Source organism: Gouania willdenowi, chromosome 11 (assembly GCF_900634775.1).
Source record: "Gouania willdenowi chromosome 11, fGouWil2.1, whole genome shotgun sequence".
NCBI lineage: Eukaryota > Metazoa > Chordata > Actinopteri > Blenniiformes > Gobiesocidae > Gouania > Gouania willdenowi.
In genome coordinates this window covers 25,573,411-25,600,621 of record NC_041054.1, presented here as the reverse complement: position 1 = coordinate 25,600,621, position 27,211 = coordinate 25,573,411, and the positions used below count along the sequence as shown (strand labels likewise).

Sequence of the window (27,211 nt, the reverse complement as noted above, 5' to 3'; positions counted from 1 at the left end):
GTCAACTATAAATTATTGTTAATAAAACTATCATACAAATAGAAAATGATTGTTTAAAGCACCACTGCGTCTTGTTTTTGAATGATTAGCAGGCTCATCGCCACTCATTTGTGTCCACAGCAATAAAAAATGTAATCCATTTATTAGTGTTTTCCTGACATTTTGGTTTTAAATGTAAAGAAAATGAAATGTTTATATGAAGGTTTTCATGTCTCCACGGGCAAAACCAAGAGATGACAATTACAGTTTTCGTCACAGTGTCTAGTTACACGTCAACCGTCACCCATGTAGCTTTTCATCTGCTTTTTTCCAATTTTTTCAAAAAGCAACTACATTGAGCCAATGAATTTGAAAACACAGTCTAACTAGAGTACACACATTTAACCACAAAAATTACAATTAAATCTGCAGTCAGTCATCAATGTTAGTGTACTGTTTTTATCCTGATACACAGCCAAAATGTCAGATATCTTATTTATTAAAAGATTTTTGTAACAAAACATATTTTTCCAAAAACAACACTCATGTACATAACAAAACTACTTCTGCACATGGGCCTCATCCACTAGAAGACACCTCAAAGGGGTAGTGCTGGGGGAAGTCATGGATAACTTTCAGTGCCTCATTGTACAGTTCCAAATCTGTAAGAAAGGAGCACAAAAACCAGAGTGAGTCACAAGTGAACCCTGCTGTATCACTTACATTAGCTACAGATGAAACAGGTACCAAAAGCAACACCCTTGTCCTCAGGCAGTATGTTGTAGAACGAGGCCATAATGGCTCCTCTGTTGGACACCATTCCGATGACCTCCACCACTCCGCTCAGCTCCTCATCGAGCTAAAGGAAAAACAACCAGAGGTGCAAAGAGTAAGGCAGGGCAATATGGACCATAATTCATATCTCAATATTTTTTCCCAAAATGGCGATATACGATATAAATCTGTATTTTTTTTTAACTCAAAGTCTTACCAGAAAGAAAATTCTTGGTTAAATTTGCTGATGAAGAAGCCACACAGGCACATTTATTAAACAGTTGCACAATATGTGCCACTTTTGGCGTTTTCTCATACAAGGGACAGCACGTGTGAGTGAGTTCTGTAGTTTGGCATTTTTAGCAGGTCTGGGTTAGTACGCACTCAGAAATCCATCTAACTGTGCATTTCATGCTGTTCTGAGAAGTAACGTAAGCAGCGACACCTAAAATGAGTATTTTAATAAAAATTAAAAACATATAGGCGCCAAAATGGAAAACTTGATATATTGCCCAGGCCTAGTAAAAAGTACTGCTATACCTACTCAAGTAGAAGTGCTGTTGATTGAAATTGTAGTTAAGTACAAGTAAAAAGTAGCTCAATTAAATAGCACTAAAAGTTAAAATTACTAGTTACTTTCACCCCCCACATTTATTTTTGGGAATAAATCTTGCCACGTTTCCTTGCAGACAGTAAACATCTCATGTATAAACTTAAAAAGGAAGAGACCAAATCTTGCACAATTGGAACTTAATGTATCTTCCACAACGGAATCTGTATAAAATAAAAGGTTTGTCAAAATGGACCATTATTTTTTAAATAAAATAACAATTGAATAAGGCAATTTACATCACAATTGAGGAATAATTCTTTAAAAAAACACTGTTGCTGCAGAAAATCACTAATGCATGAATTGATGACTGTTGATGCTTAAATTAGTGAGATTATACAAAATTAATTAATGGGAGAATAAACGGACTCTGATGCGTTACTTTTACCTTGTCTGTGGCTTTGATGCTGCGTTCAAACAGCTCATCTTACAATCACAGAGTAAGAGCTAATGACATAAAACTATAAAAGCCACCAAATAGTTCAAAATAAATGAGCTAAAACAAGAACAAGGTGAAGTTTTTGTTTCCAGGTGCTGTAAAAGGGCTCTAAACTCTCCCAGTGTGACCAACTCTTTATGAGCTTAAAATCTTTCTGTACAGCAGAATACATGAAGGCTTTTTGCCCAGTTCAGTACAAACGGTCAGAACCGTGAGTAAAAACAAGTCTTTAGACTGCATACTAGTCATTTTTTAGTTTCTGGGTCACAAGACTACAAAGGTAGGGAGGCAGCAAACCAAGAATTGTCTTGTTGATAAAACCAAGCCAGTGAATGTGTCTGCATAAAGATAGAGCCAATCATCCAACACCTGCGTACAGGGAACAATGTGTCAGAGCTTTGCAGCCTGTAATAAATCTCAGAGCAACATGATAAATAGTGTGAAGACACTGAGAAGAAGAATTCATGTAGAGTAAACAATGTCCTTAATCCAACATGGACATGAAAGTAGCTTCAACAAGGCACTTATTCATCTCAAAAGAGAGACACGATCTATTTCTAAAATAAAAACCCAGTTTCAATTTAAGCTTCTTCACAAGCTGCTCAATGTGAGGCTTAAACAGAGGGAATCATTAAGTATGATTCCAAGGTATTGATAAAATGTAACTTCCTCAATGAGATGACCTTGTAGGATAGTAATAGGGGTCAGATTAGTCTTCCTCTTCCTGGTGTGTGACAACAGCATGACCTTGAATTTCTCAGTATTTAACATTAGCCTCAGGTCTTTTCGGTAGGACAGAATAGCTGAAAAGGTTGCCTGCAGCTTGCAAAGGGCCTCTTTTAATGAGGGTGCAGAACAATAAATGTCATCGGCATAAAAATGAAAGTTAGCACTGGCCTGAGGACCGACCCCTGTAAAAAACCTTTGGACATGAAGTAACTTGGAGGTGCTGCCATCAACCTGCATACTCTGAGTTTGTGCAGAAAGATCATTTTGGACCCAGCGAACAGTTTGTTCCCCTACACCAGGGGTGGGCAACTCCAGTCCTCGAGGGCCTGAGACTTTTAGATGTGTCCCTGCTCCAACACACCTGGTTGAAACCAATGTGTCGTCGTTAAGCTCTGCAGAAGCATGATCATTTGCTTCTGCAATTGATTACGTACTTTTTAACCTTCAACATCAGTATTATACAATTTAATAAAAAAAATTAAAAAAATAAATTATATCAGTTATGATATTGGAGATTTTAGATGCAGACCGATAAAATCCGATATTCGTTTTCTGGCTGATATCGGACCGATATCCGATATCAATATCGGATCGGGACACCCCTACAATACATACCATTAATCATTATATCGCTCCAGAACAGAGAGTCTGAGTATAGAGCGGATATACTTTCTCTTATTATAATACCAGAGACTTCTGTCGTTTTTGGGGGGTTGGTGGACTGGACACCGGAGGGGGCGTGTGCGCACCTTACCTCCGCTATGCACCTGTGAAAAGGGATTTAAGGCAAGGGTGCATTTTACAACAGCCACGGAATCCAGAAATAGCTTGTGCTCTACTGATGCAGACGTATCGCGGTGTATGATCTACAACATTGAAACACCTTTGTCGTCACTACAATGTGTGGAGTTAAAGTGAGTGAAGCTCACATTCATACCTGTCATATTTTTGTGGCGATTTGGCGGTGCACGACCTGGGACCAGTGGTGGCGGACCCCTAAACTGAATGATCAATAAGTTCAGAAAGATTTTGTCTGCATTTGTATAAATAAAATAGACAACACAAAGTTGTTGGATGAGTTTTACACGAGTATTTAGTAAATAACTATAATTATAGCAGATAAATAAAATGTCTTTCATAAAAAAATGATGCTTCATTTACCTTTGTCTCAACATAAGCCTAAAAGTACAACTCATGTATAAATAGCGCTGGGCGATATGCATGACAAATGTATCACGATGTAAGTGTTCCATATCAGTCGATATTGATAATTGATTTGTTTTTTTTTGTTTTTACAGAACTAGGCTTGTAACCAGAGGGTTGAAGGTTCAAATCCAATGTGGGACCTTGAGCAAGTCACCTACACCTAAATGCTTCCAGGACTCTCTTTGAAAAAGAGATTATTAATCTCAATGAGACTATTCTGGTTAAATAAAGATTAACAATATATACACAACAAATATACAAATATATACATTTGTATATAATCATTTTTGCCCAAATTTAAATCTTCACTTTAATCCTTTATTTTCAAACCAAACTTCTTCTGATAAAACTCAAGAGATGGAAAACCAGAATTCTGACCCAAAACCCAATCATGTAATTAAATCGATTGCTCTCACATATAAAAAACAAACAGCACTGTTAATTACAGTAATAATGGCCACATGGAACTTTGAATCAGCATTTAATCACTGTAACGGTCAATCAATTCTACTCTGTTTTAGTGACATCTAGTGGCAGGATGACTGCAAAACAACAGCTTAAAGCCGTAGTTTTATAAATGATGGCAATATTTAAAGTTTCTAGTATAGTAGTTGGATGATGTTGCACAATGGGCTTTTTGTGAAACAACATTTTGATTAAATTACATTTTCCATTTTCACAAAGCTGGTTAATATTGTTGGAGTCAAACCTTTCCTTATTGTCCAAACCACACTATGAGAACAGTCAGATTTGGACAGAAAAAAAATATTTACATGTAGTGTATACTGCATAGAGCAGAAGTAGGCAACTGGTGGCCTGAGGGCCACATGCGGCCTTCACTCTAATTTTTTGCTGCTCCCAAATTAAACAAAGTGAATGAAAAAAAACATATAAAATTTGAAGAAAACCACATTCCACAACAAAATACACAAAATGATCCAGAAACACACAAAACAACTAATAGACAAAAATGAATTAAATTTGGACATGTCAAAAACAAACAAAATGACTCATAGGAAAAAAGAAAAAAAAATTACAGGAAAATACACAAAATGTCTTCAAAAACAACACAATAACAAAAAATAGTCGACCACAGAATAACAAAATCACACTAAAAACACACACCAAAAAAAAAGACACAAAATGACAGCAAAAACAGAAACCCTTTTGTTGTTTTCCATGTTAATGTTTTTTTTCTAATGCAATTATAGAGTTATGAACTGTTGTGTTCTGCTGATACTGTGTAAATACACCAAATGTACATATATATATATATATATATATACATATATATCTTATACATGTGTATAAGATTGATCAGCACAAAGTGTTCCTACTTATGTTAATGGATTCTCTATATAACTCCATGAAGAATTTTAAATAAATACAGCAATGCTAATCCAATCCTGTAATCAACTCAAAAAAGTGTTTGTGTACTTCCATGTAAAAAAGAAAATGTATATATTAAGAAAATACTTACTCGTGAAGATATTGTCATTTGAAATTGAATTTATTTAGCCTTTGGAGCGACAAACACAAATATATTGTCTGAATAGTTTGAACAGAATCAAGTGAAATAAAATTATTTGATTAAATTATTTTTGAAAGTGTAGCAGCACTAGGGTGTCTGCAGACAAAACCCCCTCTGATTGGTCTCCTTGTTGGGCAGGCAGTATAAAACGGGAACGCTGGGTGTCATTTCCTCATTGCACTGTCAGCTTGGGGACCCGCCCACTTCTCGGTTTTCCGTCGTGAATCGCTCTCTAACCACCAGAGCAACTTTGGGTTTTTCGCTGCATTGGTGCCTGTGCTCACTCTCCGTGGTGCTGATGTGCACTCGCCTTTCGTGTGTGTGACATCGCCTGAAAGGTATGCTTACAGTGGAATGTGTTTTTAGACCCCACGATTGATGGTACTCCTTTATGGGCTGTTTTATTGTGTAACTGTGGCTGTGTGTGCCCTCCTCACTCTCTGCTGCGCCGCAGCGGATCCGCCTTCAGCCTGACAGGTACATACACCTCATGTCTGCTCCCGCTGTCATTAATTGAAATATTTCTAAATAAAGGTTTGTGTGACAGGGTTGTTTATTTGAGTTAGTTGGAGACCGCTGCTGCTTTGCTTTACTTCACGTCGCTGTTTTGCTGCACTGAATATCTGTGGAACTGTGTGTGAGTCCAGCCGCCCTCATTGTGTCCCCGTGCTGGGGGACTGGACCTCCCCGTGACTCATTCCGACGTGTATCTAACGCTGACCTGGCTACCGGTTTGAACTGATATCACAGATATCTTTATATAGTATAGAATTTGATCTGTTTATTGTCCATTTACTCAGTTTATATTTTGTATTTTATTTCTGCGTACATCAACCCATTTATTGTACTCTTTTGTTGTTGATGCCAAGCTGTTATTTCTCTTTTGTAAAATACTCATTTAACCTCTGGTTTGTTATTTCAGTTGCTGAGAGCCAATAGTGGTGGTCCTGGTGGAGGGTTGTCGTGTGCTGTGTAGTCATTGGTTTGTTGTCTCCACGTGTTCCTGAGAGAGAGAGTGTGTGTGTGTGTGTGTGTGTGTATTTGTCACCTTTTAGGCGTGTATTGTCTTGGAATCCCCCACTTTGAACCATCGTTTCCACGCTGGTAAGCCTCAGCACTGGTCATTGTTGTTAATTTACTTTTGTTTTATAAAGACTGTTTTTAAAATATATTTTTGTAATAAACATGTTCAACTGGGAACACGTCTGAAGCTCCTTTAATCAACGTGCCCGAGTGCCTTGGGTGATACATTTATTATTTAGTCTGCAAATCATTAAGTGCTCTATTTTCTTTTAAATATTACTATTTCCTTGGGTGAAACTCCCCAAGATGGCGTTGTCACTAATATCAATCAGTTAAATTTATTTTTACATTTATTATTCAAGTAATTAAAATGCTTCAAATAAAGTAAAGGCAACTGGAATTAAAGGGCTGTACTATAACTCTCATTGCACTGCTCTTACAAAATCTCCTGGAAGGAGAGCAAACCAAATTTCATCATAAATTTAATTCATCCCCACATAGGAGATGAGATTTCTACGGTGGCCGTAAAAGCTCACAACACAACACAAAATGAAGAACCCCACAACACAGCAGGCCTGAGATCTCACAACACAACACAGAATGACAAACGCTGCAACGCAACACAAAAACAAACCCCACAACACAAAAGCAGTCCACAAAATCCACAAAGAAGAGTGACATTAACGTTGGTACATAAAGAAATCCATAGATATAATATACATAGATGCCTCGTCACGTGCTGCCATATTGGAGGGGTCTCCTCACTCTATGCTAGCACTAGAGTAACTATGCCTGTGTTTTGTGCAGCTTTTGGTTGCAATAACTGATGCAGTATTTAAACCAGATCCCGTGGGATTACCTTTCACAAGTAAGATTGAACAATACTTTTGGTTTATTTACTATTTATAATATTATGTCATTGTAACTAATGTTATTTACATGTATAAGAGCAGGAAATGGTACTCTCTCTCTCTCATTGTCTCTTGCTGTTTTTTTCTTCCTCACATTTTGAAGGTTTCCCAGTGATACAGGCTTGAGGAGGCTATGGGAAGTTGTTTTAAAACTGGAGGGTTTTGTTGTTGGTAATTCATCAGTGCTCTGTAGTGAGCACTTCAAACCTGATCATTTTGACAGGACGATTCAGATTGTCAGGCTTAGAGATGGTACGACCGCATCTGTCTTTACCTTCCCATGTCATCTATAAAGGTGTATTTTTACTTTACATCCTAACAGAGATATCTATGTTTCAACAGAAGTTAATATCACACTTTGCTGAACATGTTTTTAGTTCTTTCTGCATGTTTAGGAATTAGTGATATATTGCAGTATTTTTCAACCTTTTTTAATCACGATACATGTTTTCATTGAAAAAGGCACACCACTAACTGAAAATGTTAAATAAAAAAATTGATCATCTTTCATATTTTGCATATTGGGATAAAAGTGTTTCAAAAAACTAAAACATGAAATGTGATTAATACAGTTGAACTTTAGTCTGTTAAATGTTGTTTTGTTTCATTAAATATATAATACATTGTGTGTTTGTGATAAATTAAAATGAACAATCAAACTTGTTTCTTTAATGAAATATCAAATTCATTCATTCGTACATTTACCAATATGCCATCGCCTACCACATGTCTTTGTTAGAGCATAATACAAAGTATTTTAGCATGAAAGCACGTTTTTTTCAGTGTTGACAGCATCCTGTAATCATAACTAAATATTTGCTGTCTGTAACAAACTAAACCGTGTGAAAATCGGATAAAAATTCGGGGAGTTATGAAGAGTATTGTAATTGGGGATACACCGTCCTCAGTAGAAATAAATGCATAGAGACCTGTCCAAGATGGCGGCCGCTGATACGTCAGCTCCAATAGGCAGCGTCAGTCTATGAGGCGTTTATGTATATAATGTCTACGCTTTCACGGGCCTGATCCTTTCCTCACTCTTTGTGGATTTTTACCGGATTGCTTCTGTTGTTGTGAGCTTCCGTGTTGTGGGGTTTGTATTTGTGTGCGTTCTGGTTTTGTGTTGCGGCGTTCGTCATTCTGTGTCGTGTTGCTTTGTGAGCTCTCAGGGCGTTTTGTGCTGTGAGCTTCTACGGCCACCGTAGATTAGAACAAAACTGTCCTAATCCCTCTATGGTGCTTCAGTAGTAAATGCACTCACGGGTTCACTGAGTTCCACGGTAGCGCTCTTTCCTTCTCCGTCTGACAATGTGAAAGACTTCCCGCTCTGGTGAACCTGAGAGACACACAGAGTCACATACAGTCAGTTTCCCCAACACAGCTCAGCTAAGCCAACCATTAAACCACACACACCGACCTTCTCAACGCGTCCAAGAAAGCACACCGCCCTGTTAATATGCTGGGACAGCATGGAGCCGTTTATCCTGGTTCTGGGAGCGTCAAGTATTCCAGCCATCTTCTTCACTCACTGGTTGCGGCGGTAAAACGAACAGGAAAGATTGGGACAACGCGGGAAATGACTGGTGGTTACTTTTGTGTCTCGCAAAATCCTGCGCGGGTGGAGACAGGAGGTTTACACTGGGTGTTCGGTAACGGCTTCTCTGAGAGAGAAAACAAGCGCTTTCAGAGATTATTACGCCACATTTGTTATTACGTTACATCCGGTCTTTTTTTTTTTTTTTTTAATAAAAAATAGCAATTACAACATATTAAATGAAGTGCACCATATGAAATCATTGATACAAAAATGCACATATATACAGATAATAGATCAGATAAACAACATGACACAATAACTAAGAATAATAGGAAAGATTACTGGGAAAAAAACAGCAGTAAAACAGGGCATATATAACGATTTCAGAATCTCGGAGATGTTCCATGTGCCAATTTAAGAAATATTGCAACCATTATAGTGTTTCAATTACTCTGATTAATCATTCTCCAAATCCAAAGGTTTTTGGTGTTTTTAGCATTAATTTATAGTATCCATGAGGTTAGGGTATATATGTAGTAGGCGGTAATACCCTATTAACTTTGCCAGCTGCCATAAAATCTATAGAGCGCGTAGGGAAGGAAGTGGTTTGTGATATGCTATAATCGGATTGGGCCCCCGTTTCCACACGAGCACGATTGTAGAGGTCCGTCTGTCTATGACGTCACTTCCGTGACAAACAACAAGGTGGATGAAATTCTAAACAACAGAAGAGCTGACGGAGACACGGTAAGGTGTTAAAACACACACACACACACACACACACACACACACACACACACACACACACACACACACACACACACACACACACACACACACACACACACACACACACACACACACACAGACACAGTGTTAGTTTGTAGAAACGACCATTCACCATGTTTACATGAAAAATGTTTAAAAACAGAGACAATGCTTAGTTCCGGCTCAAATGAGGGGAAACTCTGAGTATCTCATTCCTAAACGCGAGGTATGTTCTTCTCTGAGTATGTTACCATGGCAACATTGTCCGTGAACTAAACCTGGTCGCTGGCAAGTTTAATCGAGGAAACCCTGGGTTTCTACCTGGCTCCGCCCACCTAAACACTTAAATGAACCTGAACCTTGACATTAATAACATCACACACCACAGACGTGCTCACATCATTACTAATGTTGTGTTGCTTTACGTTTTTTTTTTTTTTGTTTTTTTTTGCGCAAACGGTAGTTTTCTTTCTAACATTGTGGATACAGATCAATAAGTGACAGACATTGAGAGGTTGATCTGCATTAAAACATCTACTGATGTCTGTAGTAAAGTTCCCTGAATACAAACCTGTGGATTATGTAAAGGAGAAGATGACAATTTAAATGAATCCACTTTTGAGGCTCAATTGTTGTTTATATTCTAATACAGTTTGATCTATAGATCATGTACCTTTGAAGATATGATGGCACAGTGAATTATGACACCGAATTTCAGAGCAATGAGTCGCGGGTTCGCGTCTCGCTTCAGTTTTTTTTACGACATATTTTTTGGACGTTGAGATGACTCTGGCGACAATATTACATTAAAAATCAATATAAATTATGTGATATCAAGGGGCAGTCACTGTCTTTATATCCAGTGTAACGGGAGGGCTCTCCATGCAGCCATTCTATGCTGCTACCACGCCTCCTCAAACACATATCATTCATATTATTCCCCGCTCGTCACATCACTGAAGCGATAAAGTGATGAAGTGACCAAAAAGCGCGACTAATCACAGGTGACTTAAGCCACTATTGTCACAGAAGTGGCGTTCTGTGTGAACGCACATTTAGAACAGGCTCATATTCCTCAAATGCCAGCTTATTTCCCCTATCAGGGTGAATAAATCACTCTCTTCCGGGTGGTTGCCATGGCAGCTCGAGTGGCAGCTCTGACCCATTGATGATGGCTTTTTATTGTGCGCGTGCACGAAAGTAACCCAAGGTTTACATATTCAGGGTTGATTAACCTACTTCATACCAGCTGTAATGGAATCCGATACCCAGAGTTTCCCATCGCGGGTTATGTTGACCCAGAGTTTATGGATAGACTCAGAGTTTGTTAACCCTCCTTTATGGAATACTCCTCTGCTCCCGACCAGGTTTAAGCTGCAGGCTTGGCTTAAGCTTCAGACGCACTCTCATGAAACCATGTCATCATTTTGAAATAAGTAATTTAGTGATGCTTTAAAACACTCAATAAAGATCTACAAAAGGAAAAATGAGTCAAAAAGACTTCTGTTATACTTTGCTTTTTTAAATACCACTTTAATACAGTATTTTAAAAGAAAATTAAACAGAATATCATGGTAAATATTTTAATATGATTTAAAATCCATACAAATGATGAAATAATCATTGTCTTATTACATGTTTAATGTGTACCGTATTTTTAATGAGATATCACTGTCTCCATGTGTTTAAACCAGTAATAACATATATAAGGATACGTGCGTATCCATCACCTCCGTTTACCGCACAGTATAAATGTGTCCATTCATTGATCAGCGATTAATATTGAGAAGGCTGTGGATATACAGAGAGGGAGGGGCTTTAGGGACAGTCACAGGGCAGAGCACTAAGGCCCCCAATGACAAAGATACACTATCGCTTTAAGCAATGTAAGCGCAGTGCACGCAACTCCCCTGCACAGCTCACCTGCACCTGCAGCATCTACAGTGTTGGATGTGACATCCAACAGCATCCAACAGCACTGCTGCTGGTCCCGCTGTTCATTTAGTGCTGAGTACAACAAACTATTCATCAAACACTCACAAGTCTCATAAATTACATATTTAATTGTGAGTTACATCATCTCTTTTATAAAACGCTGACAGGTGTTAAAAAACTTACTTACTTACACTTTACTACTTTTAAAATGTTCAAACCACAGTTGGTCCTTTTTTTTTTTAACGTGTCTGTCATTTTTTTTACTGCTCAGAAACAGATGACGTCACATCCTGTTGGTCTCAGCATTGGTTCCTATTGGCTGTTTATTCATCGTAAAACCTGCAGCGCATGCGTCGTCAATCTCTCATATTTAAATCTGTGATCGATCTCGTGGGTCTTATGAAGACGTGCATTTAAGCTAAACATTGTCAGCTGGCTCGGCTCAGCTGATTGAGGCTGAGAAGAGTTTGATGAAATGGTAAAAGCCAGCATGGTCACGGATGGCTTAGCTGAACCAGGTTTTAACCATAAGCCTGGCTCTACTGAGAACACTTTGATGAAATACCCCCTGGTCCCAACCAAGTTTTTCCTCTAGCTTAAATGTTAGCTAGTGATAAAGTCCCGCCTCCTGAACAATCAGATCTCTTAAAAAACGAGTTATCCAATGACAGGTGATGTGTTATCACGTCACTGTGTGGATCTGATGTGACTCTGACCATACACCTTTTCGCGTGATGTCAGAACTTGATTTAGCAACACGTGCCGCCATTTTAAGAGTGGTAAACATTTGCCTGACAACTACTATTTACCGCTGATATCACGGTGGAGATTTTGCAGTCATATAATGCCCAAATCCTGCGTAGTATTTGGCTGTCATAACCATGCCTGGCTGAAGGAAAACATAGCCTTTTACCGAACACCGACAGAAAAAGGCCAGAAACGGAAATTATGGATCCAAGCACTGAGGCGAACAAACGTAGATGGAACTACAGTACATGGAGCCCAAAATCAAAGTGGTTGTATGTTTACAGTAGACATTTGTTTATGGTAGGTTGTGTATTTTGGGGATCTAATTTCTTCCTGACTGATTTCTTCCTGACTTGATTATGAATTAGCCTGCTTTTAAATCATAATTTATTCAGTAATGACTGAAATGTTTAACCCTAGCCCTAAGCCAAATTCCTTGTACTGTCCTTAAAACTGTACATGGCCATTAAAACATTTCTGATTCTGATTCTGTTTATGGCTCGTATGTCTGACTTGAAGACAAGCAATGTAAAATTAACAGTAAATATGCAATGCGTCAATTTGTATATGAACTGTAAGTATATTCAATAAACAAATGTGCTTTATATACCCATTTATGTTTTAATTTAGGCTGTATTATTATTATTATTATTATTATTATTATTATAATATTATTATTATTATAATATTATTATTATTTCAGAATTTCCGTTTATAATCTCACAAATGTAGACATTAACACTCATCAATTCCTGCATTAATAACTTTCTGCTTTTACTGCAGCACCAGTGGTGTTTTTGGTCTGAATTATGAATATTAATTCTTCATATTTTTAAACTAAAGCAACACATAACCCGGGACCAGGTTATGAAATGGATCAGATCTGATAGCGAGTATAAAAGCTCCGCCTCCTGCACTACTGTTGCTCTTCCCTGTCATCATGGATTTATATTTATTATATATCAGATCATAAGCTGTTCCTCCTGTGAAGACGCTCTGCCAGTTCTCTCCATTGATTGGTCAGACACTGCAATTTCACATGAGCGCACACATACGAGGGTGAAATCACTTGGCTTAAATTAGCGTGTTTTGATCGACAGTTGTAGTCCAGCACATATCTGGAAAGGAATGTTTGGTTAGTTCAAGCCAGTTTATGGAAATTAATCCAATCTAGATGCGTAGTATACCCCCTAACCTGCTACGTACTATAGTAACCGTACCAATAGCACCGGGGGTTGTCCGTACGGCATCCGTACAAATAGACACTTTAATTATATATCGTAAAAAGAATAATAAACAATAAAACAGCTTATTCAGAATTATTGTTCGATTTATTTTATTAATTAGACTACTGGCCTTTTCAGTAAGAAAGAAATGTCCCTTTTGGGTAAAAGAAATGGACCAAACGTTTGTTGATTAAACATGCAGCATACCAGTAATACAACATATTCATCACCCAGAATATGTGAAATACAACTAGCTACAATCGTTCTACATGCAAAGTTTTGGTCTGTATTTTGTTTTCATGTTTGTTAAAGCTGAAAATTCACTTTCACTCAAGTACGTGGTAGCAAAGGGCATCAAAGTCTTGATGGTGCATTTGGCTTGCACAAAGTAATGTTGCTCTAGTCATATTTGCTCTCTTTGATGAGATTGATTTTCTGTCACCACTCTAGGGTAGTCTTCCATTGGCCAATGTGTAATTTGTGGCAATGCATGGAGGCTTTATTCACGTACCCCCTATGACAAGTGGCGTACCCCTGAGGGTACCCGTACCCCACTTTGGAAACCTAGGACCTAGAGTATGCACAAGTTGACTGAAAAACAGCTAAAACACTCCTAAAAACATAGAGAATTGCAGAAAAATATACAAGAGGAGGACAAAAACACAAATAACTCCACTGCTAAAATACACAAAATGACAGAAATATTTTCCAACCCACCACAAAAATATATAAAAAGCCAAAAACATACACAAAAGGACTCTAAAATGACACAAAATGACAAAAATATGAAATGACTCCAAAAATACATACAAAAGCAATAAAATACACAAAGGGCCTATACGACAAAGCTAGATTTCCTCTTATCGCGCTAACTTCCTGGATTTAATCGGTGTGTGCTATACTACAAAGCCGGTTAATGTCTTACGGAGTTAAATCACCATGGTTACTTAGGCTGAACGGCTAACCTGGTCGGGACCAGGTTATTATTATTATTTTACATCAATTTTATATAGCGCTTTTCTGGCTGCTCAAAGTCGCTTTACAATGAAGATAGCAGTGGTCGGTGCCGTGTTCAAGGGCATCTCGGCAGTGCTTGACAAGTGCCCTGGCACCTCTCCAGCTACCAGAACAACTTCTGTTCTTTTGGTCCGTACTGGGACTTGAACCGGCGGCCCTCCGGTTCCCAACCCATGTCCCTACGGACTAAGCCTCTGGATAGGATCTGAGCGAGTACTAAAGCCCTGCTTCCTGACCATTAGACATCATTGCAATCCTTTCATTTACCGATGACATCCTATAGGAAATATATAGATTTTTATGTGATGATCTGACCTACATTGGTCGGCCGATAAAGCCTGCGTGTGTCGGACACTTTCAGACCGATTAATTTATTAATGTATTCTGTGGTGACGCATAGAGCCTAAATCCTGTAAGATAATATAAAATATAAATATTGTCCACCTATGATTTAGGCTGAGCCTTATCAGAACCACAGACAAGGTAAAAGTGAAAGTGAAACTCATCAGTGTCTGTTTATTCTCTGTTTGTAATCTCACTACTTTAAGCATTAACACTCATCAATTCCTTCATTAATTACTTGCTGCTTTTACTGCAGCAACAGTGTTGTTTTTTGATCTGAATTACGGATTTTAATTCTACATATTTTTAAAGAATTATTCCTCAATTGTGTTGTAAATTGCTCTCTAGTTTCTCTGATTGGTCTGACGCTGTAATCTCCTCCTCTGTCACTAGAGAGTGCATGTAGCCAGGCTGAAATCAACTCGCTTAACTTGTCGTGTTGTGATGGAGATTCGTAAGGACAGCTTCTGTCTGATGGAGAATGTTTGGTTAGGTGAAGCCTGCTAACGGAGATAAATCCATGCTATAAGTATCTACTAGCTTTGTAGTATAAGCCCAAAATAACTAAAAACCACAAACAAACCTTTTGTTCTTTCCTGTGTTAATGCTCACATTGATTATTCTTCTAAACGCCGACATGAATGTTCATAAAATGTGGCCCTCAAATTAGACAATCACATTTCTGTCGCCCCGTCTGTGGCTTAAATGGTCTGTGATGGAACTTTTAGACGGATAGAGAAACATGTTGGTATGATTTCATTATTGGGAATAAAGCAGGTCGACTCAGCAGAACAAATGCAGACGTGCTGATGACAATCACAGCAATAAAGTTGCACTTTTGACAATATATCTGTTGTCTGCAGTCATTTTTTAGTGCATTGAAAAAAAGTAATTGGAAAATTTAATCTTAACTCAATTTTTTCTTTAAAAAATTAGATTTTTTTTTAACGCAAAATCGCCCAGTCCTACTGTTGGGTAATAAGGATATCCAGTAGAGATGGGACAATACAGATACGATATGGTGGACGATAATGAGCCCTGTTAGAGCCCAATATGTAACAACGGCCCAAAATGTAAAAAACATAAAAATTAATAAAACTTTTATTATAATATTTGGTCAATAATGTAACAAAAGTCCTGAGCCCGAAATGTAGGCTTCACACTGTAAGCCTTAATGCTCAACTCATATTTTTTGCTCAGATCCAATTTTTTGTTTGGCTGTTCACATGATCATTTAAAATGACCTCTATCAGATTCCAGTGTGAACGGTTTGCAGCTCCGAACTGACACACATGCACATTTTTGAGTTTGTCTCAAAGTTTTAATGCAGTGGAGCAGTTAAAGCCTAATTTTTTCTTCATACAAATGACATATTTACGTTTGTTTTAGTGGTAAGCCCCCTTTTATTAACAGGCAACTGTTTGTGTCAACATCAGACCAGCCTACGGGGAAACAAGCGCACGTCAAACACAAACATGCGCACAGTGCACGCAAGAGACAGTGGATCTGTTTACATAATGCAGAAATTAAATATAAGGACAATCCATGTTCTTGTGCAGAAAAGGGATTGATTCAACAGTGGATGCTTCAAGCCTGTTCTCTGGCCCATGGTGAGCAGAGGACAACGCTCACTGCTAGAGCTGTTACTATAACGTGACATCATCGTATCAAACGCTCATCAAATCTGCCATGGCATTCACACTGAGGTTGCATTGAAAAAGATCAGATCTGTATCTGATTCAGGACCACATATGACTAAGTGTGGAGTGAAAAAATGAGGCCATGTCAAGTGCTTTGAGTGACCAAAATAAGGCGGTATATAAATCCAATGCATTATTATATTATCATTATTATATGAAAGTGGTCTATGGATTTGGGCCACTTTAGCCAGCAGTGTGAACAATAACAATAACTACACAATAACTAAAAAAATAATATGATCACTTGGAAATAAAATGATGCATGTTTTTTTTGGGTCACACTTCCTCATTCATACAATGGAATGATGAGATGTTGGAATGAATATAAAGAAAAGTGTTGTTTTTACTTTTACTTCCTCTCCCTTCACAGGAGAATCATGTTCAATTTCCTGGGGTTTCGTAAAGACTCAAAGAAGTCATCGGCCGACAAGGAAGTGGATGGAGGCTTTGTGATTATTGGTGAGAAACATTCATTTATCATAGGTGTGGACGATATGAAAAACATTTTGTGAAATGTTTTCCATATCGCCCACCTCATTATTTCTATAATTCTGATTTTTTTTTTCAAGTTATTTACCAGCAAAGCCAACCTGTTACCTTTTAAAATCATAGCCCTAAACAGAAGAAAGAAGCATAAAATATTGTTTGACGGGGCACTTTTCAAACTTTTTTTACATAAAGCAGCATATCAGTCGAGTGATTTCAGTTTGCATTTTAAGGTCGCACACTCATTTTATTACAATACGATTTGAACCTACATTGCTGGACAGTTCTTTACTCTGTGTTTTATTGTTATTCTATTAATTGTGGTTGATTTATATACAAAATTATGTTTCATGTGTTTTTTCTTTATTTTTTCAAAACCCATATCACATCATATAATACCCAAACTATTAGAAATGCAGTAGAACGATGTATTTATGAAATAGAACATTAAAAGTAAAACCTAAAATGAATCAAGAGTCTTCTGTCTACCATGACAGCTATTGTCAAATACATCGAGATACTATATGTATGTCAGGGTTTAAAGTTTTCCGTCTCTACAATGGATTTCCATCAATTGAGAAATTTGAAGGAAAATTTGTCAATTCATACACAAAAAAAAAATATTGTAATGATGTGACTGGAGCCATATCAAAGGTTCATTAGCCTTTAATGGAAGTTGTTACAACCCGACTACTGTAGGTCAAAATAAACAATATAGACACAAACAGAATGGTCTTACTCCGATATTTACCTCGCTCAACACACGTGGGAGCAGAATGTTCCCGCTTACACCCGCCCTTCACCAGCCTCCCAGCCAATCAGCACGCAGAACACATGTAAACAAAGATGAACATTGGCAGAGAAAACTGCACGTAACAATGATGCCTTCAAGGCCATGGGAAACAACATCATCTGTAAACCATTGAATAAACTACATTTGGAACATTACGCATGACATAGGACCCAGTCTGTTACATTATACACACATATATATATGCAGTATATAATCATTATAATAAATGATGCCTCTTCCCAATGTTATCAGTCATGTAAAGAAGCTTGAGACCTTGCGAGGTCATATGACCCTGAGTACGCAGCTCAGCAGAGCTCAGTCACAGATAAATGTTTCGCGCTCCCGCACAGAGAATAGACAAATCATATTTGGCCTTTTCTGATCAAAAGTTTAAAGTGGATTTATTTATTTTTTCTTTGTTTTTCCAAAATGGATTTATTGGAAAATATAACAATTGACAACATACAGTCATGCATTACAGTTTTCCAGTTTTTTATTTTTTAAACACACACAAAAAAAACAAAATACAAGAAAAACTAGAAAAACCAAATAAACACAGATTAAACCCAACATCCGTCACCCATCCCACCCTGGCTCAAATGGAGATCAAACAAACGTGACAAAACAGCACTCAGTCTGGCAGGACGAAATAAAAGATTGCCATTTACAAAATAACTTATATCACTTGTAAAGTATATTTATTCTTGATTAAAAATACAATGGACATGATGTCCATATTATTTATATGTATATTTCTCAAACAGACTATCCAATCAGAGAGCAGAATGAGTCTCTCATTTGGGTTGCCAGTTTCTTAGGTGAAATCCAACTTGTTTGGGCCCTATTTTTTATTTATTTATTTTTTTAAATAACAAAAGTCACAAACAAAAAATGGCACCACACATTTGTTTCATTGAAAGTCACTACAAAACTAACTAGTCATATGTAATACAAATAATTTGTACTGGCTCTACTCAAACCCCAGCAGGTGGATTGCATGAGTAATCGTTGCTTAGGAGCTATAATATAATAATATATGTGTCACAGGCAGGTAAGATTCTGACAACAACAGTTGGATTATAATTGTAATGACTTTATTAAACCTGAGGGGTATTCCATAAAGCGGGTTATGTTCAAACTTTGAGTATGTTCAGGCTCAAATGAGGGAAACTCTGAGAATCCCATTCCTAAACGCGAGGTATGTTCTTCTCTGAGTATGTTACCATGGCAACATTGTCCGTGAACTAAACCTGGTCGCTGGCAGGTTTTATCAAAGAAACCCTGGGTTTATACCTGGCTCTGCCCACCTGAACACTGTTTCTGAACACTTTAATAAACCTTAACACTCTTCTCTGAAACACATTAGTAACATCACACACCACAGATGTGCTCACATCATTACTAATGTTGTGTTGTTTTACTTTTTTTTTTTGTGTGTGTGCAAACGGTAGTTTTATTTAAAAATCAATATAAATGATGCAATATCAAGCGGCATTTACTGTTTTAATATCCAGTGTAACAGGAGGGCTCTCTATGCAGACATCCTATGCTGCTGACACGTCTCCTCAGACACATTTTATTCATATTCTGAAGCAATAAAGTGATGAAGGGACCAAAAAGTGTGACTAATTACGGATGATTTAAGCCACTATAATCATTGAAGACTGAACGCACCTTTAGAACAGGCTCATATTCCTCAAACACCGTCTTATTTCACCCATTACGGTGAATAAATCACTATTTTCCGGGTGGTTGCCATGGCAGCTCGACTCATCTTCGATCCATTGATGATGGCTTTATATCGCGCGCGTGCACGTAAGTTACCCAAGGTTTACATACTCAGGGTTGATTAACCCACTTCATACCAGCTGTAATGGAATCCGATACCCAGAGTTTCCCACGCGGGGTATGTTGACCCAGAGTTTATGGATAGACTCAGAGTTTGTTAACCCTCCTTTATGGAATACCCCTCAGTAATAGTGCAAACTACATACGGTGCCTATAAAGCACAACACATGGGACTTTTGTTTGTTTAGGTAAAGGTTTGTTTTTATTAAATTTGTTCAATAAAAAGTTCACAAGAAGATGTAATTGTTTGTCATTTCAGTGTAAATAAGCCACACCAAAATACACCAGTTTCCTTTGATAGCTTCTACTTAAATGTGTGAAAAAAAAACCCTCTCACGTCTTGCATACATTTTACAATTACATTTCCTCCTGTTGCTCTGACTTTTTTCCTTAAAAACAGAACTATTTATGTCCATATAACATCATTACACGAATTACATGCAAGTTATTTTGGCTGAAAAATGTCATTGTATGACATTGCCGGTGACTTTTGCTCCTTCAATTTACATCACAAAAATTACACAATGATGATAACAAATGGTATGAGTCTCAATGTTAAAAAAAGGAACATTTATTGAAATTAACAAAGGTGAGGTAGAACGACACAAGTAAAAAATATTTAACAAATATTAAAAACAGGTGATCTAGCACTGCAAGGCAGCCAACAACTGAGGGCACCTGAGCCACTTTCCACAGCAGAAAACCCGGCAAAGTAGCCCCTATACATACACCACACCCCACCGACATACAGGAGGCCCTCGAGAGAAGGCCCCAAGTTGACCCGTGGCCAGCCGTTCGTCGGCAGCACCAGGCCGCCCAGTAAGGTGCACAGAGGTCCAACTAAACCCAGCCACCCGCCACCCAGCGCAAGACCAGGAAAACACCCCACAGTAGTCTTTTTTTCCACAATCATGGAAAATCAGAGGCCGTGCACCAGCAATCCCCTGCCATCCTGACAGCAGAAAAAAACTAAAATGGAAAGAGCCAGGGTAATAATGATAATAAAAATACAATTTGGGAAATTAACTTAAAAAAAATGTTTCCATACAACTTGCAGCATTAAAATGTTACTGTTTCACATGGTGTTGTCAAACAATGATGGGGGATTGCTCGTCATGAACTATTTAGGGTCCGCAATTTATAGGGTTGATTAGAAGTGCTGTGGAACATATTGCAGAAGATAAATGTTGGAATCTAATCTCAGGTTTTAGCTCATGACAAAACATTTTTATTTTTTGAGCAAGCTGCAAGCTAAATCTACATATGATTGATTTCCAACACAACACAAAGTGAAGTAGAGACACAAGACTAAAGATGGTGGAGCAGTAGATCGTTATAGTTGTATGTGAGTGTTTGGCTGTGCATGATCCCTCAGGAGACATTCCTTCCTGATCAGGGAATATGTTGTGGAGACCATAGAGCTAACGCAGTGACGTTGGTAGAAGCTGTTTCACCATGTAGTTATAGGCAAGTCAGCTCTAGAGACGAGGGGTGTGTTATTATCACTTTCTCCATCTTAGCTGGTCCTCGGATGGTTCAGTTTTTTTTTTTGTTTTTTTTAGCAGCCACTTGGTGTTTGAACTGTTTTTCACAGACTGCAGTCCCTTGTATGTGGTGGTTATTATAATTGATCTGAGCCTTTTTATTTATATATAAAAATAATCAAGTCAACCTCAGAGACCACTTTGAACCAGCATGAAATCTTTTGAATGATCACTCTGAATGAATATTTTGTAGAATCAGATTTTACTTTTGCCAGCTTGCATTGTCAGTCTGGGAACTAAACCGTCACAATCTTTAATGGTTTTAACTCCTTGTCCCAAGTGCCACACATATTTCTTTGTAGTATTTCATATTAGTTGAAAATGAACTCCAAATGTTAGTTTTTGTCTTTATTTGAATTTGACTGATCTTTGTTGTTCTTTATTGTTTTTTTTCTAAGGTTTAAGTCTGATATGCTCTTCTCTTTATTTTCAGGAGAGACTGTTGATGAACAGAGACGGAAGATGCAAACCATCACCATTGCAAAGCCCTCAACAAATGTAATTGTCCAGTCATCAAAGGTGAACTTTGTTTAAAGTTAGTGCCCTTATGCATTGAGGTTTTGGATTATCTAGCTAGTGCAGCATGGGCAACTGGTGGCTAGAGCCAAGGGTCACAGACAACCCTGTGCACCTGCCAAAGGAAACGCACCAATTAAAAACTCACATAATTATATAAAAAATTCACTAAAGTGACCCATAAATCACAAAAAACTGACACAAATTGACTCCAAAAACACATCAAATGAGGCCAAAATATACAAAACCACACTACAAATACACAGATTAACAGAAAAATATACTACATTATAGCTGCCGTTGGGCAATGGTTGGGGTCAGGCAATATTAGGAAAAATTATAAAATTTGTAAATGGTAAATATTAAAATTGACTTAATTTAAATAGTGATTTTATGATAAAGTATTTCCAAAGTGCTTTACAATCATTCACACACCAAATGAAACAGCTGCCATGCTGTTAACATTTTGAATATTCCCATTATTCCCAAACATAAATTCTCATGGAAATGTGGAAACACTACTTCAAACACAAATACATTTGTTTTAGCAGAAAAAAAGAGGTTTTGGGGTTTAGTTACTGTTTAACTCAGTGTGATGGAGCATTGTCTCTTGTAGCACAAATTGTAACTTCAAGTCTCAAATTATGTGTCTTCTGATCGAGAGGTTGTGGGTTCAATCCCAAGGCTATACCTGTCTATGTGTCAAAGTGTCATGGACACAACACAAAGATGCTCCTAATGGTCGACTAGCACTTTGCATGGTAGCTGTTTCATTTGGTGTGTGAATGAGCTGGGATTGAAATACTTTATCATAAAAGCACTGTTTAAATGAAGTCCACTTTTTCACAACACTGTATTTTCTCAATTAAATAAAATCCCTTTGAAAGTTTCCAACTTTGGAGATTCATGGCATTTTGCAACCCTAGTTGAAATGTTGTTTTTTTAATTGTTATTTTAAATGGATTTTAATATTTCTTTGTATGTTACAGTTATTAAAAATTTCTTCCAATTTTTGGTTAATTTTTGTGAATAATTCCCATGAAATTTTGTTTTTTTTTTAATATCCCCAAAGTTCCCGAGCTCAATAATAATAATAATAATGGTTTGGATTTATAAAAGACTTTTTCTGAGGAGACGCAAAGCGCATACAGAAACCATTATTCATTCATATCAGTCAAATTAGCGGTGGTAAGCTACATTTTAGCCACAGTTGCCTTGGGGCTTACTATAGACAGAAGCGTGGATTCCATTTCGCTCCTACTCTGTTCAGTTATTGGATGAGTCACTCTACCACTGAGCCCCGGTTGACCCCAAAATAATTTTCTGCCCCTTTGCAACTCTAGCTGAGCGGTCCTGAGGTCAATCACAGGGATTATTCCTCAGGTTAGGCTAGCAGGTGCTTCTTAGGCAGTGGTGAACTCGATCCCTCTTCTGCAGCTGGAGCTTAAAGGTGCGTTCACACCTAACGACTTTGTCGCTCAAAGTTGAAAAATCTGAACTTTTTAAGTGACTGAAGGACAAGAGATTTGTCCCTTTAACTGTGTGTAGAGCAGAGGCTGCTGCCCCTCCCTGCTCCTTCCCGCTTCAGTGCAGATGGTTGCAGAGGAGGGCTGTACAACTTATGATTACAAGTACCTACTGATCATAACACAATCTGAATGAAGTCCTCCTTTAATATCTCCATAAGTTGATCATTTAAAACAGTAAAAGCAGAGAAGGAAAGAAGGAAAAGAAGTGATCAACCTTCTCTCTTTCTCTCTACACTGTCACCGGCTGAAAACGCACGCACGCACGAGCGATGGAGTGACCAAAAAGCACCACTATGTGCAAGCGTCACATCAGGGGAGATGTAAGCTACTGCAGTGCTCCGGTCGCGGTCGTTAGGAGGCATTGAAGAGGCAGCACCTTGTGGCCACTTCCTTAGGTCCATTTTCCGTTACACGTCTTATTTTCATCTGATATTGAAGGTCATAGGTTGGGGGGTAGTAACAAGTAACAATTTTTCAATGCATGTAGAAATTCCTATCAGGATTGTGTTCTGATCTTATTTATGTCCTTTCTCCCACAGTCATCATGTCCTTCTCCAGCTCTGCCCTTTGACACACGACACTCCTCAGCCTTACCCCACCCGGGTCCTGTAGTAGGTCCCCCAGCAGCGGACATGGTCTCAGCCATCCCTGATCTGCTCGGGGACATTCCTTTCACTTTGGCTCCACATGTCCTGGCAATGCAGGCAGGATTTCCCCTCATCCCAGACGTGCTACTGTCTCAAGACATAAACTACAACCTGGCCAATTTTCAGTATGATTTTACTTTAGAGAACTCTGTGTTGCACAACATTTAGTTTGTTTTAATGTGTGGATAATTAGTGGCTGATGGTGAAAAAGAATTCTGGGCAGGTAGAGTAACTGTGGCTTAACAGAACGATGTCTGACATGAATGAGCCAAATCTTACAAACAAGATTAAATCAAATTATTTGCAGAACTTGAATTGTTGCCATTTAAACTGTTTATAAGCTGTATGATCCATTAGTATCATAGATAAAAGGTGGATAAAGGTGCCATATTTTTTTTAAATATATATATTTAGGTCAAAATGTTGATAAATAGGCCTGAACTCATTGTAAAGTATAGGGAAAAAAAATCTTAATATCTGAAAAAAACTTTAAATGTGGGATACATTTTTAAAATTGTTGTCAAAATGGATGAGAAAAGATGAGCTGACTTTGTCCTAACCAAGAATCCTAAATGATTTATTATTCAGCGTGAGTTTGATTATACATACCCTAAATGTTTTTAATATGGTAAATGAAAGGAGGGGGACACCCTGGACCGGATACCAGCCTTTCTCAGAACCAGCAGGTGAAGATAGTCAAACACATTCATATGGAGAACCATTCCAGCCTAAATTTGATATTGCTGATATAAGTCATGGTTAAGCTGAACTAGTATTCAATTTGTAGTACATGTACTCAATTTTGGTTTGCTAGTGCACAAATTTAATTTACTAGTGAAGCAAAAAGTGTCACTAGTACAACCAGCGAGACTTTAGGTTTGCTATTACAGTACCTTTCAAAAATATAATGAATCAAGCTCCTAGATTTGGTTATTATCCCTCATGCTTCATTTGCATTAGGTCTACTACTATTAGTAAAAATATTTTACTGGTGGTTACATGATACTTTCTACTGTAGAGGAAACTTAACATAGATATTTATGATCTGAGCTTTCTCCAGACAGAACATTGCATCAATAGGTTTGGATTAACTGACTTATCATACCTCATCAAAAATGATCTAGCCTTTTGCTAATTTTAAGTTGCTAATAAGTAGGATACCTGTTGGCCTTAAACACACTCATGTTCAGGATCATGCACGGTGAAAAAACACAGGCTTCATGAGATATACAAAAACAGCTGTAAAGGTTAACTCTAGAATAATTCTGAGTGGTCTCCCATCCAACTATAAACCAGGCCCAGCCTGCTTGGTTTCCAAGATCTGATGAGATCGGGCAATGACGGACAGGTATGGCCAGGGGCGTAGCACTGCATTACTGTAAGTTATGTACACTTTGCCCAGAAACTATACTAGTATTCTCCAGCTTTCTTTTTGTTCAAATGAATCCAGAAGTTCCCAACCTTTTTTGGGTCGTGACCCCATTATAATATCACAAATGTCCGGCGACCCCAGAGACATTTTTTTTTTCTACAATTAGTTTTTGATCGTGTTTAAGTGGGTTACAAATACAGAGTAGCAAAGTGACAAGTGTGCCACCTTAGATATTTTTATACTGCATTTTATTTGAACTAGATTTATATTTGAGAAAGTTTAAGTATAGGATACAGTTATTTGATATTTATTGTGTGATGTGTATTTGAATAATAAAAATAAAATTTGAATCTTTTTACCTCCGTTTTTTTCTTCTTTTTTTCCAATTACTAGACATTATAGGCGACCCCATTGGATCCTGACCCTAAGGTTGAAAAAATTGCAGTAACCTAATGACTCCATATTGCCATTGCTTGTATTTTATAAATCTGTTCTACTATATTTTAGTTATATATTGAATATTGTGTTTGTGACATATTTTTGCTACAATTTAGGGGCAGCTGGTTATTTTTTTTTGCAGGGGAGGGGGTATAACTAACACACACAAAGCAAACGCGTACAAAGGTTAATAAAAGGTAAATGAATAGAATCATGGGGACACTCTGGACACCTACTTAAGAGTTTACGTGCAAAAGGCATGTTCCAGCATTTAAATGCGCATGAGTGCACATACAGTTGGGCAAAAAAGTATTTAGTCAGCCACCAATTGTGCAAGTTCTCCCACTTAAAATGATGACAGAGGTCTGTAATTTTCATCATAGGTACACTTCAACTGTGAGAGACAGAATGTGAAAAAAAAAATCCAGGAATTCACATTGTAGGAATTTTAAAGAATTTATTTGTAAATTATGGTGGAAAATAAGTATTTGGTCACTTCAAACAAGAAAGATCTCTGGCTCTCACAGACCTGTAACTTCTTCTTTAAGAAGCTCTTCTGTCCTCCACTCGTTACCTGTATTAATGGCACCTGTTTGAACTCGTTATCTGTATAAAAGACACCTGTCCACAACCTCAAACAGTCAGACTCCAAACTCCACTATGGCCAAGACCAAAGAGCTGTCGAAGGACACCAGGAAAAGAATTGTAGACCTGCACCAGACTGGGAAGAGTGAATCTACAATAGGCAAGCAGCTTGGTGTGAAAAAATCAACTGTGGGAGCAATTATCAGAAAATGGAAGACATACAAGACCACTGATAATCTCCCTCGATCTGGGGCTCCACGCAAGATCTCATCCCGTGGGGTCAAAATGATCATGAGAACGGTGAACAAAAATCCCAGAACCACACGGGGGGACATGGTGAATGACCTGCAGAGAACTGGGACCAAAGTAACAAAGGTTACCATCAGTAACACACTACGCCGACAGGGAATCAAATCCTGCTCAAGCCAGTGCATGTCCAGGCCCGTCTGAAGTTAGCCAGAGAGCACATGGATGATACAGCAGAGGATTGGGAGAATGTCATGTGGTCAGATGAAACCAAAATAGAACTTTTTGGTATAAACTCAACTCGTCGTGTTCGGAGGAAGAAGAATACTGAGTTGCATCCCAAGAACACCATACCTACTGTGAAGCATGGGGGTGGAAACATCATGCTTTGGGGCTGTTTTTCTGCTAAGGGGACAGGACGACTGATCCGTGTTAAGGAAAGAATGAATGGGGCCATGTATCGTGAGATTTTGAGCGAAAACCTCCTTCCATCAGTGAGAGCTTTGAAGATGAAACGTGGCTGGGTCTTCCAGCATGACAATGATCCCAAACACACCGCCCGGGCAACGAAGCATTTGAAAGACCTGGAGTGGCCTAGCCAGTCTCCAAACCTCAACCCCATAGAAAATCTGTGGAGGGAGTTGAAAGTCCGTGTTGCTCGGCGACAGCCCCAAAACATCACTGCTCTCGAGAAGATCTGCATGGAGGAATGGGCCAAAATACCAGCTACTGT

The 27,211-nt window shown here is 38.0% G+C and overlaps 2 protein-coding genes across 3 annotated transcripts; one reads left to right on the top strand and one right to left on the bottom strand.

Annotated features, from left to right (window-relative positions):
- Nucleotides 1-460: 460 nt before the first annotated feature.
- On the bottom strand, nucleotides 461-9,393 carry rpa3 (replication protein A3). Its single transcript, XM_028461547.1, has 5 exons — nucleotides 9,290-9,393; nucleotides 8,620-8,863; nucleotides 8,464-8,538; nucleotides 727-838; nucleotides 461-641 (listed from the first exon to the last, which is right to left on the bottom strand). The coding sequence occupies exons 2-5, from the start codon at nucleotides 8,716-8,718 to the stop codon at nucleotides 559-561; spliced, it is 369 nt and encodes a 122-aa protein (XP_028317348.1). The 5' UTR covers nucleotides 8,719-8,863; nucleotides 9,290-9,393; the 3' UTR covers nucleotides 461-558.
- On the top strand, nucleotides 9,360-25,409 carry umad1 (UBAP1-MVB12-associated (UMA) domain containing 1). 2 transcript variants are annotated; one of them, XM_028461546.1, is made up of 4 exons: nucleotides 9,360-9,486; nucleotides 16,845-16,933; nucleotides 21,579-21,643; nucleotides 23,730-25,409. In XM_028461546.1, exons 2-4 carry the CDS (start codon nucleotides 16,852-16,854, stop codon nucleotides 24,003-24,005), a joined length of 423 nt encoding a protein of 140 aa, XP_028317347.1. In that variant the 5' UTR covers nucleotides 9,360-9,486; nucleotides 16,845-16,851; the 3' UTR covers nucleotides 24,006-25,409. The 2 variants fall into 2 exon arrangements, with proteins under 2 accessions (XP_028317347.1, XP_028317346.1); XM_028461545.1 differs by having other exon boundaries at nucleotides 9,363-9,486; nucleotides 21,579-21,664.
- The last annotated feature ends 1,802 nt before the right edge of the window (nucleotides 25,410-27,211 follow it).